Raw genomic sequence first — 19,209 nt, forward strand, 5'->3', positions numbered from 1 at the left:
CATTTTTGTTGCCCTCTGCTGGACTCTTTCCAATTTTTCCACATCCTTCTTGTAGTGTGGGGCCCAAAACTGGACACAGTACTCCAGATGAGGCCTCACGAATGTCGAATAAAGGGGAACAATCAAGTTCCTCGATCTGCTGGCAATGCCCCTAATTACACAGCCCAAAATGCAGTTAGCCTTCTTGGCAACAAGAGCACACTGTTGACTCATATCCAGCTTCTCGTCCACTGTGACCCCTACGTCCTTTTCTGCAGAACTGCTACCTAGCCATTCGGTCCCTAGTCTGTAGCAGTGCATAGGATTCTTCCGTCCTAAGTGCAGGACTCTGCACTTGTCCTTGTTGAACCTCATCAGGTTTTTTTTGGCCCAATTCTCTAATTTGTCTAGGTCCCTCTGTATCCGATCCCTACCCTCCAGTGTATCTACCACACCTCCCAGTTTAGTGTCATCTGCAAACTTGTGAGAGTGCAGTCCACACCATCCTCCAGATCATTAATAAAGATATTAAACAAAATCGGCCCCGGAACCGACCCTTGGGGCACTCCACTTGAAACCGGCTGCCAACTAGACATAAAAGGAAGTCTTAAAAAAAAAAATCCAAGAAAAGGTTATTGATATAGGCCATGGTAAAGGTGTTGAGCTCCCTGACCAAAATGCATATATTTAAATCATTTAAGGCCTGATCCAAAACCTACTGAAGACAATGGAGAGAGACCCATTGGCTCCAATGGGTTTTATATCAGGACTTTAAACTTCCATGTTTCTCTACTTTATGAAGGAAATATTACACAGACACCAAGAATAAAAAATTAAAGCCTGTTCAGATTAAAAAAATATATTAATCTAGCACAGCTATGGCTTTATATTCGGGAGGTCAACAAATATTTTAAATTTCAATTGTAATTTTTGAGACTATTTCTATTAAGGAGTTCCTTGCTAATTTTGTTCCTAATTTTTGTATAAATACAGACTTCAATGGGCATGTGTTTAACCAATAAAATATTTAAAATAAAGCAAACCACAGCTTCCTGTACATATAACTCTGGTGCTGATTACCATGACTAAGAGATAACTGCATCTCTTTTTCATTCATTTCTGAAGCATCAATTTTCAAAAACACTGAAGATTGCGTATTTCCTAGCGTGAGATGGAGTAAAGTTACCCACTATTATTTTTAATAAAATAATTGCTTTAATGCAGTATTTAAAATAATTTTAAACATCTGGTCAATAAGATACAGTACACAAATATGGAAAAATGCTGCACTTTACATAAAAAGTAAAGCTAAGCATTTAATTATACAAAACAATTTTGCCTGATGCCATCAATATCTTGCAAACTACAGCTTCATTGTCAAAGTACTGCTTTTTACATATATGCTATATGTACACAAATAATTGACTGCAATTTACTAGCTTTGTTCACTATTGTCCCAACACAAAAACATGACTGATTTGAAACTTATTGTATTTGGTAAGGGTCTGCAGTGGTCCTAGCGATTGAGGATATGGTTACATTTCATTTTTGTTCACTTTAGCATGCCAAATAACTGTAAGAAGCCTTTTCCTTAAATTTCAGCAGGAAGGCATTCAATACACAGCTCCTGCCTTCCCTATTAGCTGTGTCAGAGAGCCATGCTATACAGTGCTACGCCATAGGGTATGCGATGCAGTAGGAGAAGGGGATTTTCCCTTCTCCAACAAGGCAGCTTTCACTGGATCGTCAAATGCAGAAAAACTATTCCAACGGTATTAAGAAACTGGAGTCACCTTCACTGAGTGGGAATTACGCAACTGGCTAAACCATTTAGTTTACATTTTTGAGACAATCCCCGATCACTAATTAATATATTCTGCACATCTCTGCTGTAGCACCTGCGTCACATCAGTTAAGTTTACATTCTCAATAAAGCAATGAAAGTTTTGCACCTTGCAAATGCTACTCTCCCTCTTAGAAAAAGGACTATTTTCTGACTGCATAGTCTTAGAATGTTTAACCTTTTAAATAGCCTTTTCTGCAGAAAGCCAAAGCAGGCTGCTTTTGACTGTTCAATTTTTTGTTCAAGGTTTAGTTGAACTTACTGCTAGTTTAGATGACTAGCAAAGGAAAATATACCAAATCTAGTTTCCCATTCCTTTTTAGGCTCCTTTTCTTATTCTGGTCTTTCACTAGCTAGCTCCAGGTTTCCTCAACACTGAAGCTCACGCTATCCAAACCATAAGATGTGAACCTCATGACAGGAGCTTTTGCATTTATACATTCCTCTTGGTTGAGTCTTCCTTTGGAGGCAATAAGGAAAAGTGAGCTTACTTCACATCCCTTTGCTTGCTCCCTCGTTCCTTGTAAACTGGCTCTTAGAAATCGTTACAGCAACTAATTCCAAAACTAGGAAATGTAAAGAAATGCTGAGTCAGATAGGTGATACAGTAGCATGTTGATTGATTGCTGGCTCATGATTAGATACATTCATCAGGCTATGTAGTGCCTTGAAATTTGTTTTCCTAAATAAGGTTGGATTAGAGGAAGGCTTTACACACACAACAGATGTTGTAGACTTTGGAGTACTGAAGCATGTGACAGATAACTTGGTACACATCTTAAGTCTTTAGTCTGCAAGAGTTAAATGCATGCAGGTGGGTTGAGTACTTGTGTGCTCGGTGTCTTCACTGGTTTACAGATTGGTTTAACCCGAATGTGATTTATTTTTTAAAAAAACCTCTACGTGCTAAATTAGGTATTTAATACAAATGTGTATCTGTAAACAAAAGTTATCCTTATAACGGATTATTTCCCACAAATTGGAATTTCAGGACAGTGCAACAATGCTTCAGTGTTTTCTTTGGCAGTAGACAGCAAGAAATGAAATGCAAGATTTGAATCATCACTTCAGAAGAGCACGGTACAAGGCTAGAGAACGCTTCATCTCCCTCTCTTGTTCCATGCAGAATATCAAGTCCCTGAGACAGACACGTGTTATTCTTGGACGAAACAACTGTTTTGTAAGACTAAAACCGGATGATCCAGAAGCAACTGCACTGCCATTCAAGCCCTAAACAGGGGTGGGGAGAAGAGAAAAGAGAGAAAGTTAAAATGAATTATTTTTCAAAATTCATGTCACTTTATTCTGAATGGGCTAGACTACTGAAGTCTTGTAAAGGCAGACAAAATCTAGCATGTTGATGTTCAGCTTTATGTATGTTTTTGTAAGAGAAACCTGCAATCCATAAATCCCATTTCTACATAACCTATGACTTAATTTATCTTTTGCAATTTAATTACTGTCTGCCATTTTAATTGGTTATTTCAACAATTGGAAGAAAATATATCACACTAAACCACTACGATTAATAGCATTTTCACTACAGATACAGATCAGTGAATGCTTGTACAGACAAAAACCACACTGAAAGCCACCTAATTCACAATAGCAGAGGTCAGGAAAACTCTGAATTTTTGGTTTGCGAGAAACTGACATTTTAAAATTTGGTTTTGGTCTAATCAGGACCAAAACTAAGTTTAACATCTGCTATAAACCAAAGATTCCATTATTTTTTTTGGACCGGCTGAAACATGGTGTTTCCAAAAAACAACAACCCCCTCTCTTCTCCCCCCCCTCCCCCCACAATTCCCTGACAACAGGAATGAAATTAAGACATTTGTCAGTTTCACTGTTGATCACCACTGAATAGCAGCTGGTTTCCAATGCAGGGAAACTGGAAACACAAGGTCCCCTGAAGCTTCAGGATCCTCCGACCTATCAGCATGGCTGGACTGCCAAAGACCATGGAAGTCCAGACTTCTTAGCATTCCTGCCAGCCAGAGTTCTGTCAGAAAGAACCTTGTCTGTGATTCAACAAAATTCCATCAAACCTGAACCATATTTGTAAAACATTTTGGGTTCACTGAACCAACATTTTCTGTTTTGTCAGAAAATTTCCAAATTGCTGTACACAAAAGAATGGGTATATATGGCAGAGAATACCATAGGAACACACTATTTGGGGTAAAAACATAGGTTAAGTCCTCATTCCTACCCACAACCACTCTTATGCTTCAGATGTTGGTCTCCTCACAAAGACAGCTATGTCTGAAAATGGACTCAAGTTTTAACACATGGTAAACACGGCAAAGAGGAACTGGGACAGTCTAACCATTCATGTACAGTCATTTGTCTAAAAATAATCCAGGAGATTTTATCGTTCAAGGCAAAACACACACACAGCCAGAGTATATAAATGCTGGGAAGGCATTCCTTGAACATGCAGTCTATCCATCTCCCAATCAGCAGGCTTATCTGGATATGAAAATCCAATTAGAGGAGAAATGATGATTAGGTGTCATACATTCAAGATGTTAGCAGGAGCATATGTATGCAGCCACCCTCCATTTTGAAATGAACAGAGATTAATTAATAGAAAAAAAGGAAGATTACTGTGAGCTGCACAATTGACTGGCTACTTATCTTGGAGCCAATCTATACTATACAGCCAGTCTCTTATCACTACTGCAGGCTTCTTGGTAATGAATGCAATTTGTACAAATACAAGTGCTCAGACTAACTTCAACCAGGCGATGCCCACCAGCATCAATTCCACTTGGAGGTGGTGTTACATGGATGCAATCTTAACTATTGTCAATTCTTATCCTAACAGTCTCTGTGAAACTTCAGCAAAATGGGGCTTTTTCACCTTGGCTTAAAAAAAAAACTGATTAAAAACACGTATTCGAAACTAAAGCCAGTAAAGGACAGTCCACAGCAATGAATTAGGCCTGGTCTACACTAGGAGGTTATGTCAAATTTAGCAGCGTTAAATCGAATTAACCCTGCATCTGTCCACACAATGAAGCGATTTAGTTCAACAGAGGTCTCTTAAATTTGATTTCTTTACTCCTCCCCGACGAGGGGAGTAGCGTTAAATTAGACATGGCCATGTCCAATTAGGGTAGATGTGGATGGAATTCAACGCTAATAGCTCCGGGAGCTATCCCACAGTGCACCACTCTGTTAACGCTCTGGACAGCAGTCCGAGCTCAAATGCTCTGACCAGCCACACAGGAAAAGCCCTGGGAAAATTTGAATTCCTTTTCTTGTCTGGCCAGTTTGAATCTCATTTCCTGTTTGGACATCGTGGCGAGCTCAGCAGCACTGGCAATGATGCAGAGCTCTCCAGCAGAGGTGACCATGCAATCTCAGAATAGAAAGAGGGCCCCAGCATGGACTGATCGGGAAGTCTTGGATCTGATCGCTGTGTGGGGCGATGAGTCCATGCTTTCGGCACTGCGCTCCAAGAAACGGAATGCGAAGATCTACGAGAAGATCTCAAAAGCCATGACAGAGAGAGGATACAGCCGGGATGCAACGCAGTGCCGCGTGAAAATCAAGGATCTGAGACAAGGGTACCAGAAGACCAAAGAGTCAAATGGACGCTCCAGATCCCAGCCCCAGACATGCCGTTTCTACGAGGCACTGCATTCCATTCTAGGTGCGGCCGCCACCAGTACCCCACCACTGACTGTGGATGGGATATTGTCGACGGCCACTTCCTCGGAGATGTTTGCGGACAGGGAAGATGAGGAAGGAGATGGAGGACGAGGCAGTCCACAGCGCTTACAACGCTGATTTCCTCAACAGCCAGGATCTCTTCATCATCCTCACAGAGATCCCCTACCAACCCACCCCATGCATTAACCCGGACCCTGATTCAGGGGAAGGATCAGTCGGAAGTGTGTTAAACATGTAAACATTTATTTTGAATGGAACAGGAACATTAACAATGGGTTTTTCTTACTTTGCCCTAGGCGCTTAACGTTTTAGTCCTTGGCAGTGCAACTACTGCAAAAGAATCTAACATCGTCCAGTTTATCATGATTACTTTGCCCTAGGCACTCTAATTTTTAGTCCTTGCCAGTGCAGCTACTGGAAAATAAGGTCTATATGTCCGGGGATAGAGCTGAAATCCTCATGGGACATCTCCACGAAGCTGTCCTGGAGGTAATTGGAAAGCCTTTGCATGTGGTTCCTGGGGAGAGTGGCCTTATTGTGTCCTCCGTGGTAGGAAACTTTTCCGCGCCAGGCTATCATCAAGTACTCTGGGATCATTGCCTTGCAGAGCATGGCGGCATACGGCCCTGGATTTTGCTGGCTTTCACGCAGCATGCAGTCTTTCTCGGTTTCAGAAATCCTCAGCAGAGTGATGTCGTTCATGGTGACCTGCTTTGAATTAAGGGAATGTTAGTATTGGGACTGCTTGCCTGCTCCTTTACATAACTGTAACCGGCGGTTTATAGCCACGCGGTGGAGACTGGAGAGGGGCAGCATACAGGGATCTTTCCCGGGGACAGCCTCGAGGGGGTGCGACAGGGGCAGAGTTCATGCTTGCCGGATTGCCAGCAGCAGGAACTGGCCAACGCTAGGAGCATTGCTTTGAACGTGAAAGGAGGGCACTTCTATAATTTAAGTTTTAAGCAGCCAATGTCAGCCTGCTACCCGAATTCCGCTGTCCTGCCCCGCTTGTCTTATCTCCACTGCAAGACCCCAGGCACTGAATGCGAAGGCCGAAAATTCGACCTTGTCCTGAGTGTGCATGTGATAGGTGCTGTGCATGGTCTTGTTCACAGAGAAAGACTATGTTCATTGTTCACAAAAATGTATCTTTGTGAGGAATTCACTCCCTTTTTCACATCTCACAGCTGCGACTGTCTCCCAACCTACCCCGGCATCCCCCTCCCAGAGGCTGGCGCAGATTAGGCGGAGAAAGAAAAGGACACGGGACGACATGTTCTTAGAACTTATGGGCTGCTCCCGAGCCGAGGCGGCCCAGCAGACCCAGTGGAGGGAGAACATGTCACAATACCAGCGATCACACAGCGAAGGGGAGGAGAGGTGGCGGCAGGAAGACCAGCAGGCGACTCAAATACTGCTTGGACTAATGAGGGAGCAAACGGACACGCCTTGTGGATGTTCTGCAGGACCGGAGGCAGGAGGACAGAGCCCCACTGCAGTCTCTCTCTCTAACCACCCTCCCCTGCCACAAAGTCCCATACCCCCCTCACCCAAAGTAACCAAGAAGAAGGGGCGGCAGGGGCCGTGAAAACTGTCACTGCACCCCTGCAGACTGCTCAAGTACCAGACGGCTCTCATTCCCAAAGTTTTGATAAGTCCTTTCCTTCACTCCAAAAGCACCTCTCCCAAGCCCCTGTCCCAGTGTCATCCCCTAACTGTGTAGTTGCCAATAAAGAATACGTTTCTGTTCATTACTGTTTCCGTCATGTTCTTTTAGAGGAGAGTGTGTTTGAAGGGGGCGGGGGAGAAGGGGGTTGGTAATTGGAGAGGACAATCACCTTTACCAGGGTACAGCTATGCTCTTCTAATCGCACGGCTGTCTAGCTGGGCATAATCAGCAGCCAGGCTATTTGCCTCAACCTCCCACCCTGCCATAAAGGTCTCCCCCTTGCTCTCACAGAGATTGTGGAGCACACAGCAAGCTGCAATAACAATAGGGATATTGGTTTCGCTGAGATCAGAGCGAGTCAGTAAGCTTCTCCATCTCTCCTTGAGACGTCCAAAAGCACACTCCACCACCATTCTGCACTTGCTCAGCCAGTAGTTGAAGAGTTCTTTTTCGGTGTCCAGGGCGCCTGTATAGGGCTTCATGAGCCAGGGCATTAGCGGGTAGGTTGGGTCCCCGAGGATCACTATAGGCATCTCCACACCCTCAACAGTTATTTTGTGGTCCGGGAAGTAAATACCTTCTTGCAGCCGTCTTAACAGACCAGAGTTCCTGAAAACACGAGCATCATGAACCTTGCCCGGCCATCCGACGATGTTTGTAAAACGTCCCCTATGGTCCACCAGTACTTGCAGCGCCATTGAAAAGTAGCCCTTTCGGTTAATGTACTGGCTGGCCTGGTGGTCCGGTCCCAGGATAGGGATGTGAGTTCCATCTATAGCCCCACCGCAGTTTGAGAATCCCATCGTGGCGAAGCCATCTATGATGACCTGCACGTTTCCAAGGGTCACGACCTTTGATAGCAGTAGCTCAACGACTGCGTTGGCTACTTGCATCACAGCAACCCCCACGGTAGATTTGTCCACGCCAAAGTGGTTCGCGACTGACCGGTAGCTGTCTGGCGTTGCAAGCTTCCAGAGGGCTATGGCCACTCGCTTCTGGACAGTCAGGGCTGCTCGCATCCGAGTGTCCTTGCGCTTCAGGGCAGGGGACAGCAACTCAAAGTTCCAGGAAAGTTCCCTTCCGCATGCGAAAGTTTCGCAGCCACTGTGATTCATCCCAGACCTGCAGCACTATGCGGTCCCACCACTCCGTGCTTGTTTCCTGGACCCAGAATCGCCGTTCCACAGCATCAACATGACCCATTGCCACCATGATGTTCACGGCGCGGGGTCCCGTGCTTTGTGAGAGGTCTGTGCCCCTCTCAGACTTAATGTCCTCACTGCGCTGCCGTAGCCTCCTCGCCAGATTTCTCAGCATCTGCCTCTGGAAAAGGTGGATGATAAGGTGCGAGGTGTTGACAACGGCCATAACTGCAGCGATGGTTGCAGCAGGCTCCATGCTCGCAGTGCTGTGGTGTCCGCGCTGTCACTCACCAGAAAAGTGCGCGGACTGATTTCCCGCCGGCGCTTTCAGGGAGAGAGGGCGGGAGTGACGGTTGGATGACTACAGTTACCCAAAACCACCCTCGACACATTTTTTGCCCCAGCAGGCATTGGGGGCTCGACCCAGAATTCCAATGGGCAGCAGGGACTGCAGGATAGCTGCCCACAGAGCACCGCTTCCAATGTCGACACTTGCCCCGTTAGTGTGGACTCACAAAGTTGAATTACTGTCCTTCGTGTGGATACACATGTTCGACTTTGTAATATCGGTTCCACAAATTCGATTTAAGTAAAATCGAACTACTCTTGTAGTGTAGACATTCTCTTTTATGGCATAAATATCTTAGGATGACTTTACATTAAAGAGCATTTAAATTTATAAGCGAAGATACATTAAAAGGCACTTTTCACTAGATATTAGACAATGATTTGCAGAAAATTAAGCAGTATTTCTTACTAGCAACATGCACAGAATTGAGCATCGTTTCATTTGTTTTACAGTCATTACTATTAAAAACTATGAAATGCCAGAATTTGAAACGTTGTTTGTTAAATGGCTTGGAACAAATGTGCGTGTGGGGAAGACTGCTGGCCACGTAGCATAAAGAGGGCACTGCTGGCCTGGTAAGACACAAAAGGGTCACAGTTCAAGTTTGTCATATGACAACCCTGAAGGAGCCAGGAAAAAGAGCTCTGCAGTGCAGCTGCCAGCACAGAGTTGAAAACCAGGTCAATCCAACAGGATGCAGCAGAAGGCTCAAGGCAATGTTATAAATGAAACAAACCCTCGGGGATTTTCAGTAACCCAACAGCAATGTCCTTTATAATTCGAAGAACTTCATGGAGGTGAAAACATTCTCTCTAGATGTGAAGACTTACCTTTAAAAAATAAACACATCCTCTCAATCTTATTCATTCCCTTGGAAAAACGGGGCACCCATCTCAAATCCCCAGCCTCTGTTTGGGAGCTATCAATATTGCAAGCTGTTATAAGGAAGCAGGAGAGCCAACCCGTCCGGGTTCAAGGAGTTTTGTTTTTATCTTTTCGAAGAGCGTTCTAGATTTAGTTTAGTCTTAAAGTCTGGAGTCCTTGGAAATCATATCTAGTTCACCCTGCAATTTGGAAATTGCATTACGAAAAAATGTAATCAGACAAAAACAAAACAAGCTCATAATAGACTGTAGTCTATTAAGCCAGTAAATTCACACTTCCAACTTCATAAGACAGCTGTCATCTATTATACAAATCTTTATTGATAAGCTATTTGAGTACAAAATTCTGATGGCCTTTCAACTGGCTGCTGAACATACCCAAAGCAACAGCCACTAGGTTCTCCAAAATCACTTCCTGGAAAGTTCAGGCCACTGCATGTTTATTTGAAAAGAAACAGATCTAAGTCCAGATTTTTAAAAGGTAATTAGGCATTGCTGCACTCAGCATTGCAATGCCTAACCGATTTAGGAGCCTAAATATCATTTTCAAATGGGATTTAGGAACTTTGGCAATCAACAGGATTTAAACTATGAGATTTTGGGTCTTAATTGATTAAATACCTTTACAAATATGGGCTCAAGTCATATTTAGTCTGTTTCTGTGCTTTAACAGGCAATCTGGGTCAGGCCACTCACATCTGAAGAGGTAACTGTTGGTGCTGCAAAAGGAATGAATTTGGTTGGAATGACACCTAACACGGAATGCTGCGTTGCTTTGAGGCTACAGCACATAGAAACCTCCTTTAAAGTACAAGTTAACTGCAGAGCACATACTAGCAAAACCTCAGATATGCATCATTCCAATTCCCTCTTGGTTTGCCCTTCCCCACCCGCAGCAATTTTTTGTCCTTTCATATTTTGTTTTAAACCAGGGAGCAAGTGGGGAAAAAATGGAAGTGTTTGTACTGACACTTTTTACCTCTAAGGGTATTGCTTTTAAAGCAAAACATCTTTCTGAGGTACCAAAAATACAAACCGGTATCTGCACTTACAAGTTCGTGCTCACATTGTGCACCGAGAATAGCTAATTGCAGCAGATGTCTGCATCTGTCAAGAACAAAAGAAAACTGGCACAATTCACTGCTAATGCCAAAGACCGGGAGTCAAGAAGACTTGGATTTTTGACACTTAGGGCCATATCTGGAGGTGCCACTCTAGGGAAAGTGCTCTCTGCAGTGTAACTGACAGAAGAGTCCTCTACTGCTGCTCTGAGTGAGATTAAAATGCCTCTTATCAGGATTGGTGCAAGCCCTATTGGACCTTGAGTGATAGTTACTGATCGAGCCTCCTTCCTGGTCTTTCCCCTCCCAACCCTAGATGCCTGCACACCAGCTCCCACCTCTGCTTTGCAGAACTTACCTGCAAACAGGTAAGGCATATTAGCCCTACAGGCACCAGCCTGAACTCTGTCTTGGAGTCTGCATTAGTGTTAGTTTTCAAATAGGAAGGAATGTGTCCTCTTCCTTCTCATACTCCCTCCATTCACTCTAGAAACGGTATGTATGCCATGCTAAGATACAAACAGAACAATTTAAAAAGAGGCTATAAAACCCTTCTATAGGGAATTCCTGCCGATCATCTGTGTTACAGTAACAGATCTCCTAACTAAGATCAGGGTGCCATTGTGCTAGGCTCCACACACGCACAGTGAAAGACTAAGCTCTTCGAGGTAAGGCCTATGACAACAACAAGCGGGGCGAGGAAGCAGAGGGATAGACAAGCGAAGTGACTGCCCAAAGTCAAAGCAGATCAGTGGCAGAACCAGGAACAGAACCAAAGATTTCTGACTCCTAGGCCAGTGCCCTAACCAGAGAACCAAGCCTCTCTCTTTTCTGAGAAAATGTTTTAGAAGACACGTTATTGGAAGAACTGTATCAACACGAATCAAAAATGACTCAGCAGTATCCACAGAGGGGACCGAATTCCCCTGGACAGACTGTGGGAAATACAGGCTTCTTTCCTTTCAAAAGAGCTTTTAATCAATGCAAATGTGATTTCATACAAAATATAAAAGCGATATGTACCCACTGCATATGGACAACTTTTTCAACAATTACGATTTCAGCTAAATCTATTGACAATTTCTCTCTCCAACATAGTAAAAAGGTGGGATGCTTAAAGTGAATGAGAGTCACAAGCAAGGCCCACTGAATAACTGCCCTTCCTTCCCACTCAAAGTATTTGCATTTTTACCAATGCAAAGCACAAATGAAGAGAGTTATCTAGTCATATGTGTAATCTCAAGTGAAGAGAGGTTTGAGACAGAATGAAGCAGCACCAGGCAGTTTGAACAGATGAGGAAGTAGGCTTTGAAATCAGTTAGTGGAATAAAGTTAAGAAAACCCATTAAATGAATTCAGAACAAAACAAAAACAAAAAAGCAAGCAAAACAAACTCACTCACTCCTCTAAATTGAAGATAGAGCCTAACAAAGGAAGATCCCTGCTGTGGGCAGCAGCAGATCCATTGGGGGTAGAGGATACCCAGTTCCCTACACAGAGGGCCTGAGCCCCAGACAGGCCAGAGCAGCGTTTTCAAAGCCCCAAACCACTCTCTCGCCTCCACGCCTGTGGTGGAATTAACACTCAAAGCAATAGCTTGTGGACTGCAACTACGGAGAACTTGCTAACACAGACATGTTCTGGCTTTTCCCATAGCTGCCCCCCTGATGTTCTCTACCCTGGGGTGGCAGAGGGGGAAAGGGGCACAGGGCTGTCCAGCCTCATAGCTTTTGAGGATTTCACAAGAAACTGGAAATCCTCAAGCTACTGCCTTAGGGCAGCTTTGATGTCACCTTACAGGAACTCTCCAATTGCTAATCTGAAAATTGCGTGAGTGGGAGAGAGATCCCATCAAAATACCTACTGGGGTAGGCAATGGATAGACGTGTGGCCATATCCAGATGTTGGAAACAATTATAGCATGAGGTATCAAAACCAGAGGAAGATAGACATAAGCTAGCAGATCCAAGAGAGTGCATTAGTCTCCACAAGGCAGTTATAATTCAATTACCACCACATTACTTCTACTACCATATCCTATATGTAATAGTTCGTTAAAGAATTATGGCTCTTTATGGAATTTATCTGAAATGAAAACTGGAGCAGCACTGCCTGTATCCAGATAGAAGGAAACAACACAGTCAGTGACCTGCTTAGTCTTTATGACTATAGTCAGAGAATTGTAGGACTGGAAGGGACCTCAATGGGTCATCTAGTCCAGTCCCCTGCATTCAAGACAGGTCTAAGTAATAACTAGCCCATTCCTGAAAGGTGTTTGTCTAACCTGTTCTTAAAAACCTTCAGTGACGGAGATTCCACAACTTCCCTAGGCAATTTGTTCAAGTCCTTAACTACCCTGACAGTTAGGAATTTGTCTTAACATCTAACTTAAACCTCCTTTGCTGTAATTTTAAGCCCATTGCTTCTTGTCCTATCCTCATAGGCTGAGTACAATTTTTCACCCTCTTCCTTGTAACAACCTTTTATGTACTTGAAAAGGTATGTTCTCCCCTCAGTCTTGTGTTCCCCAGACTAAACAAACCCAATTTTTTCAATCTTTCCTCATAAGTCATGTTTTCTAGACTTTTAATAATTTTTGTTGCTCCTCTTGACTTCCTCCAATTTGTCCATATCTTTCCTGAAATATGGCACTCAGAACTAGACACAATACTCCAACTGAGGCCTTACCAGCACTGAGTAGAGTGGAAGTATTATTTCTTGTGTCTTGCTGACCACACCCCTTTTGATACATCCCAGAAATATTTTTGCTTTTTTGGGGAACATTGTGACACTGGTGACACATTTAGCTTGTGATCCACTATAACCCCCATAAACCTTTCTGCAGTACTCCTTCCTACACAGTCGTTTCCCATTGTGTATGTGTTCTATTGATTAGTCCTTCCTAAGTGGAATAAAAGACAGTTTTTCCGAAACTGGTGTTCATGTCTATTCCACATCCCGCCCTCCTTCCCCTCTGTTGGAGTTGTCTGGCAAGAACTGAGGGTAGGGGGCACGCTCTGGCTGTTGTCACCGGAAACCTGGTGACCGTGTCGATGAGCCCCTTCAGGGTCTCAAAACTGTCCAGTGGGAGGGAGGCTCTGGCCGACGAGGTGTCCAGGACTGCCCCGATAAACTCTGTGTGTTGTACCGGGACTAACATGGACTTGGTGTTTGCTAACAGACCCAAAGTGGTGCACGAGGACAGAAGGAGCGCCACGTGATCCCGCACCTGTGACCGGGAGCTGCCCTTGAACAGTGGTCCAGATAGGTCCAGATAGGCGCCTGAGGTGGGTGGCTACCACCAACATTCATTCTGTAAAATACCCTGGGGGCAGTGGACAGGCCAAACAGGAGGACAGTAAATTGGTAGTGTTCCTGCCCCACCGTGAAATGGAGGAAGCATCTGTGCCCCTTGAATATATGATGTGGAAGTACGTGTCCTGCAGATTGAGGGTGACGTACCAGTCCCCGGGATCCAGGGAGGGGATGATGGAGGCCAGAGAGATCATGCAGAACTTGAGCTTCACCATATACTGGTTCAGGCCTTGCAGGTCCAAGATGGGCCTGAGCCCTCCTTTGGCCTCCAGGATAAGGAAATAGCGGGAGTAGTACCCCTTGCCTTTGAACTCCCCCGGCACCGCTTCCACCGCTCCTAGGCCAAGGAGCTGCCCCACCTCCTGCTCAAGCACAGCCTCGTGCAAGGGGTCCCCCAGGAGGGACGGGGTGGACAGTGGGGAGGAAGTAAACTGGAAGGTGTAGCCCTGGGAGATGGTGTTGAGGATCCATCGGTCCGAGGTCAACGGCGACCACTCCAGGAGGAAAGCACACAACTGACTGGAGAAGGGAAGCTTTATTGAAGAAGGATCCCTGATGAGAACTGGCTGGGCGCCCCCGGGCATCCTGTCAAAACCACCTTTTACCCTCTTGTTTGCCCTTGGAGGACCCAGGCTGGGGGGCAAGCCAAGACTGCCTCTGTGGGCGCCTCCTATAGTCCCGCGACTTCTTATAAGCAGTCTCGTATTCTGACTGGGTGGCCTGAGCGGGAATCTGCTGCGGCTTGAACTTAGGTTTAGCCGGAGCCGGAACATAGAGACCCAGAGTCTGGAGAGTCGTGCGGGAGTCTTTCAGGCCATGCAGCTTTGTAGCTGTTTGTTCCGCAAACAGAGCTTTGCCATCAAACGGGAGGTCCTGCAGGGAGGTCTGCGCCTCACAGGACAGCCCAGAGAGCAGGAGCCACGGCACCCTTCTCATGGACACTGCGGAGGCCATGGACCACACGGCTGTGTCTGCTGCAGCTGAAGCTGCCTGCAGGGTTGCCCTGGCAGCCGCTGTGCCCTCCTCCACCAGCACTTTGAACTCCTTCCTGTCGCGCTCCTGGAGGGAGTCTCGAACTTGGGCAGGGAGCCCCACAGATTGAACTCATAGCAGTCCAGGAGAGCCTGGTGGTTCACCACCCATAACTGAAAGCTCAAGGATGAATAAATTTTTCAGGATAGGGGCTGGTTCGCCCTGCTGTTCCCCGTGGTTGACCAACTCAACCACAAGGGAGTTGGGCACAAGGTGGGAGTACAAGTATTCATGTCCCTAGGTGGGCACAAAATACTTGCATTCCACTCTCAGAGATGGGGGCCAATGAGGCCGGGATTTGCTACAGGGCATTTGAAATTTTCGCCACCCCTTCGTGGAGATGCAAGGCAGTACATTAAACAGGGGTGCGAGGGCTCCTCCACCTCCTCTGCCTGGAGGTGGAGGCTTTATGCCACCCTTTTTACGAGTTCTTGGTGGGCCCTAAAGTCCTCCTGCGGGACGGAGGGAAGAGGGGCCGTAATCGCCTCATCAGGGAGGGCGAGGAGGCCGGCGCAGTACTGTGTGTGTCCACCGGCACCAGAGGGTCCACCACCTGGTCAGTATCTGGACACGGTTCCGAGGATGTATGTCCCACAGACTCCTTCCTCAGAGGTCTAGAGAGGGAGGCCGGTGGTCCTTCTGAGGCTCCGACCACCGAGAGTGCCCCAACCGGGGCTGCGTTGGAGGCCACAATGTCCACTGGTACCACTGGGCCGGCCCTGGGGCTGTGGCACCAACGATGGATGACTACGAAGGGAGGCCCGGGCTGACATATGACCTGCCGCTGTCCCTGGACCGGGAGAAGCAGCGGTGCCGGGAGCAATACCAACCATGGGACCGTGATCCCGACGTGGAGGACCGGTACAGTCAGTAACACCTGCTCCAGGATTAGCTCCGGCGGGCGGACCCATGATGGCAACACGACGGTGCACCAGCTTCTGCGGCCAGGATTAAAAGGGCTCTGGGCTCCCCGAGCCCTTTAAATCCCACCCACAGCTCCAGCTCCGGCGGCAGGGCTGGGGCCAGGATTTAAAGGGCTCTGAGCTCCCCGCCGCAACTGCGGGAACCCCGAGCCCTTTAAATCCCAGCTGGGAGCCCCGGGTTGATTTAAAGGCCCTGGGGCTCCCAACCACAGCCAGTGGCCCAGGTCCTTTAAATCCTGAGAGGCCCCGCCTCTTCCGGTTGAGGCCACGCCCCCTCAGGACTCCAGCAGTACCGGTAAGTCCTGTAAGTTACTTTCACCCCTGAATCTCACCCGTCTTCCATGAATCTGGCTGCAGGCACCTTCTGAAAGTTTTATATTTAGGGTATCAAGTAGGCAACCCTTCACCTTGCCTTCTTTCTGTAAGAATAAGAATCCTTTATGTACCAGTGAACTTACCATAAGATACCATGTGATAAGTCAGAAGGCATACAATTACTACTGCCAGGATGATTTTGGTACAGAGTGAGGAGTACAAATTGTTCCAAAAAAGTTTAGGGTTCCAAATCAAAACTTTTACTATAAATCAGTCACATCTACTACTCTGGTCAGACTGTTCTCCAGAACTATTGGTTTGAAAGTCTCCAGTGAACCCAGAGCTTTCTCTGGCATTGGTTATGAGCCAACAGCTCAGTACTTGAATTGTACCTCAAAAGACACAAGTGAAGAGTTTGACACAACAGTGGTGGTGATTATGAAGTAAGAATACCAAGGTTTGTGCTGTAATTATCTCCATTTTAAGTGATTCGGTCTCCAAGATATTAAGTGAAAGTAAGTGTAACCAATTTAAATGATAAGACTACAGACTTCTGGAATATGTGCTCCAAAGTACTGTCAATAGAGTCAGTGTTCAGAGCTACCCACTCAGGACCTGATCCAACGCTCACTTGCTTCAGTGACCTTTTCCACACAGAATTCCGGCTCAGCTTTAAAAATAACTAGTTGATACCAAGATTGTTTAAAATGTTAACACCACGTTATTAAAAATAAGCATTCCTAGCTATTTAGGTATGTGTGAGTTTCAAAAGATTCTTTAGGATTTTTCTATATGTTCACAGTAATTCTACTGTGTACACCAAAAAAGCAGCAGCAGAGACATAAGATAGTTAAATTACAAGAGCTACACAAATACAGATCTGATATAGTTGCTGTTCATAATACATCCTATATAGATAGTAAGGATAGGGCACTGGACTGGGATTTCAATCTGGGTGCAATTCCCAGTTCAGTCACAGACTTCATATGTGACCACAGGCAAGTCATTTATAATGGACACTGTGTTTAAGATCCCTATCTGTAAAATGCAGATAACACGTCTCTAAGCTCACAGGCTGTTGAGAAGATAAAATCCGTTAATGATTGTTAGGTGCTCAGATACTACAGGGATGAAGACCATAAAAAGACAGGTTGGTTGAACTGTTGGTTAAATAGTTCATTATCTAAAAGTAAAGGAGAAACACTGCCAAAAGTTAGCCACTTTTACATTTAAAAAAATTAGAAAGCTTGCACAATCTAGCCCATTGTAAGTCAGTGGGACTATTCCTGCCAGTCCTCACTAAAATGACAAAGGATCACAGTGTAGCCCATAGAAAGCAAAGGGTACATGGTGAAACAAATCCATGCTTCTCCAGTTACACCAAACTGGATTACAGCAATTCTGCTTCATTGTTTTCCCTTCTCTGATAAATCTTGGTTTGCTAATAGTACTTCTGTGTCCACAAAACTGGCTAGAATGCTCTCTCTCGAACTGTATTTAATGCATTAAAACCTGATTTTTTTAAATAAAAAACTCGTTTAAAAAGGAGACAGTTATAGACCTTGAGTGTAGATCAAGTTGAAGTCAAGCTTAGATCTCTATTTCCAGGCTGTTTCTCATGCAGCTAAAAACAAACATGTATATTTATGATATTATCTTCTGTCTAAAAAAGGAGCTTCACTACACTGTCAAAGATCTACAAAACAGAACAAAATATTCAGCTACATTTCTCCCCTCAGATTTCATTGTGACACTGTTACACGTCCTTTCAAATGTAGGAAACAACATGTTTTACATATTGAAACAAATTACTGCAAATGTAATGTCAGTTTATTCACTATTATGCTCAAGATTCATGTACGCATGTCACTTTCTATGGCTACATTAGATGCTTAATCTGTACCTGGAGGTAATGAATACTGTACAAATGTGTCATGTTAGTTAATAGACAATTATTAAGATGAAGTTTTCTGGCTCTTTGCCACATCATTTTAAGCAATATATTGTCAACTAAATTATAAATCTCTTGACCCTTCACATGTCATCAACATTTATGTGTTACCAATATGTTCAGCCTAAAGCTACAGTGCAATTAGTCATTTAAATTGCAGATATCTTTCACACAAGAAAAGAATTAAATTAATCTCTATACACAGAGAACCCACTATGGGCCAATGAGCTGCATTCCTTAAATATATAAATGGCAGTCTTGAATATCTTTGTCTACTTACATGGTAAAATATTATGTCAAGAGTATGGGCTAACCTGACAACTGCCAGGAAATTCAGAGCTGAAACTGAAACTACAGCCTTAACTGACAGGGGTGTGCTTGGGTCTTGCAGCAAAGTACACTATCCTTTGTTTCATGGTCTCCTTTTTATGACTGCAATCGACTGCACCTCAGCTGGACAGGAGAGTTAAGACCAGAGCATGAACTCTTGAGTTGTCTGCTGGTTTTAAGGGTCTGTATATGTGAAATTCATGTGTGTAAAAAAACCCATTCAAGTCAGAAGGACATCAGTAGTCAGAATTTATGGCCACCAGCATTTAAGATCAGCTCATCTAGTCTGACCCCCAGTATAACTCAGGCCACCAACACCACCCAGCACCTGCACACTAACCGCAACAACTAACATCAGTCACAAGTATTACAACCCACATTAGACTAGATTAGTGCTTGCCACAAGTAGAGAATAGGTGAGACTGAGGTGCATGAGCACTCAACACCCCTGCAGTGTCAGGGGAATGATTGAGATAGTTCCAGATAAACCTGGCAAATGACTTGCACCCACATATTGCAGAGGAAGGCAGCACCTTCCCCTCCACCCCTCAATCTCTGGTAATTTGACCTGGAGGAAAATTCCTTCCCAAGCTCACATATGGAAATCAGCTAGACCCCGAGCATGTGAGCCCTAACCAGCCAAGCACAAGAGAGAATGCTCAGTGCCGCCTCAGCACACCTGCCCACCCCTCCTGATGTCCCATCTCCATGCGTGGCCCTTCAGAGGAAGAA

At 45.1% G+C, this 19,209-nt stretch overlaps 1 protein-coding gene across 1 annotated transcript in view; it reads right to left on the reverse strand.

Annotated features, from left to right (window-relative positions):
- Positions 1-5,789: 5,789 nt before the first annotated feature.
- The window catches only part of TAF4B (TATA-box binding protein associated factor 4b), a 116,181-nt gene continuing 102,761 nt past the window's right edge, over positions 5,790-19,209 (reverse strand). Inside the window, exon 15 of the mRNA XM_054017576.1 lies at positions 5,790-6,217. Within this exon, the coding sequence (XP_053873551.1) occupies positions 5,918-6,217 (300 nt within the window). The 3' untranslated portion in view covers positions 5,790-5,917. The remainder of the gene's footprint in view (positions 6,218-19,209) is intronic.

Source organism: Malaclemys terrapin, chromosome 2 (assembly GCF_027887155.1).
Source record: "Malaclemys terrapin pileata isolate rMalTer1 chromosome 2, rMalTer1.hap1, whole genome shotgun sequence".
Classification (NCBI taxonomy): Eukaryota; Metazoa; Chordata; order Testudines; family Emydidae; genus Malaclemys; species Malaclemys terrapin.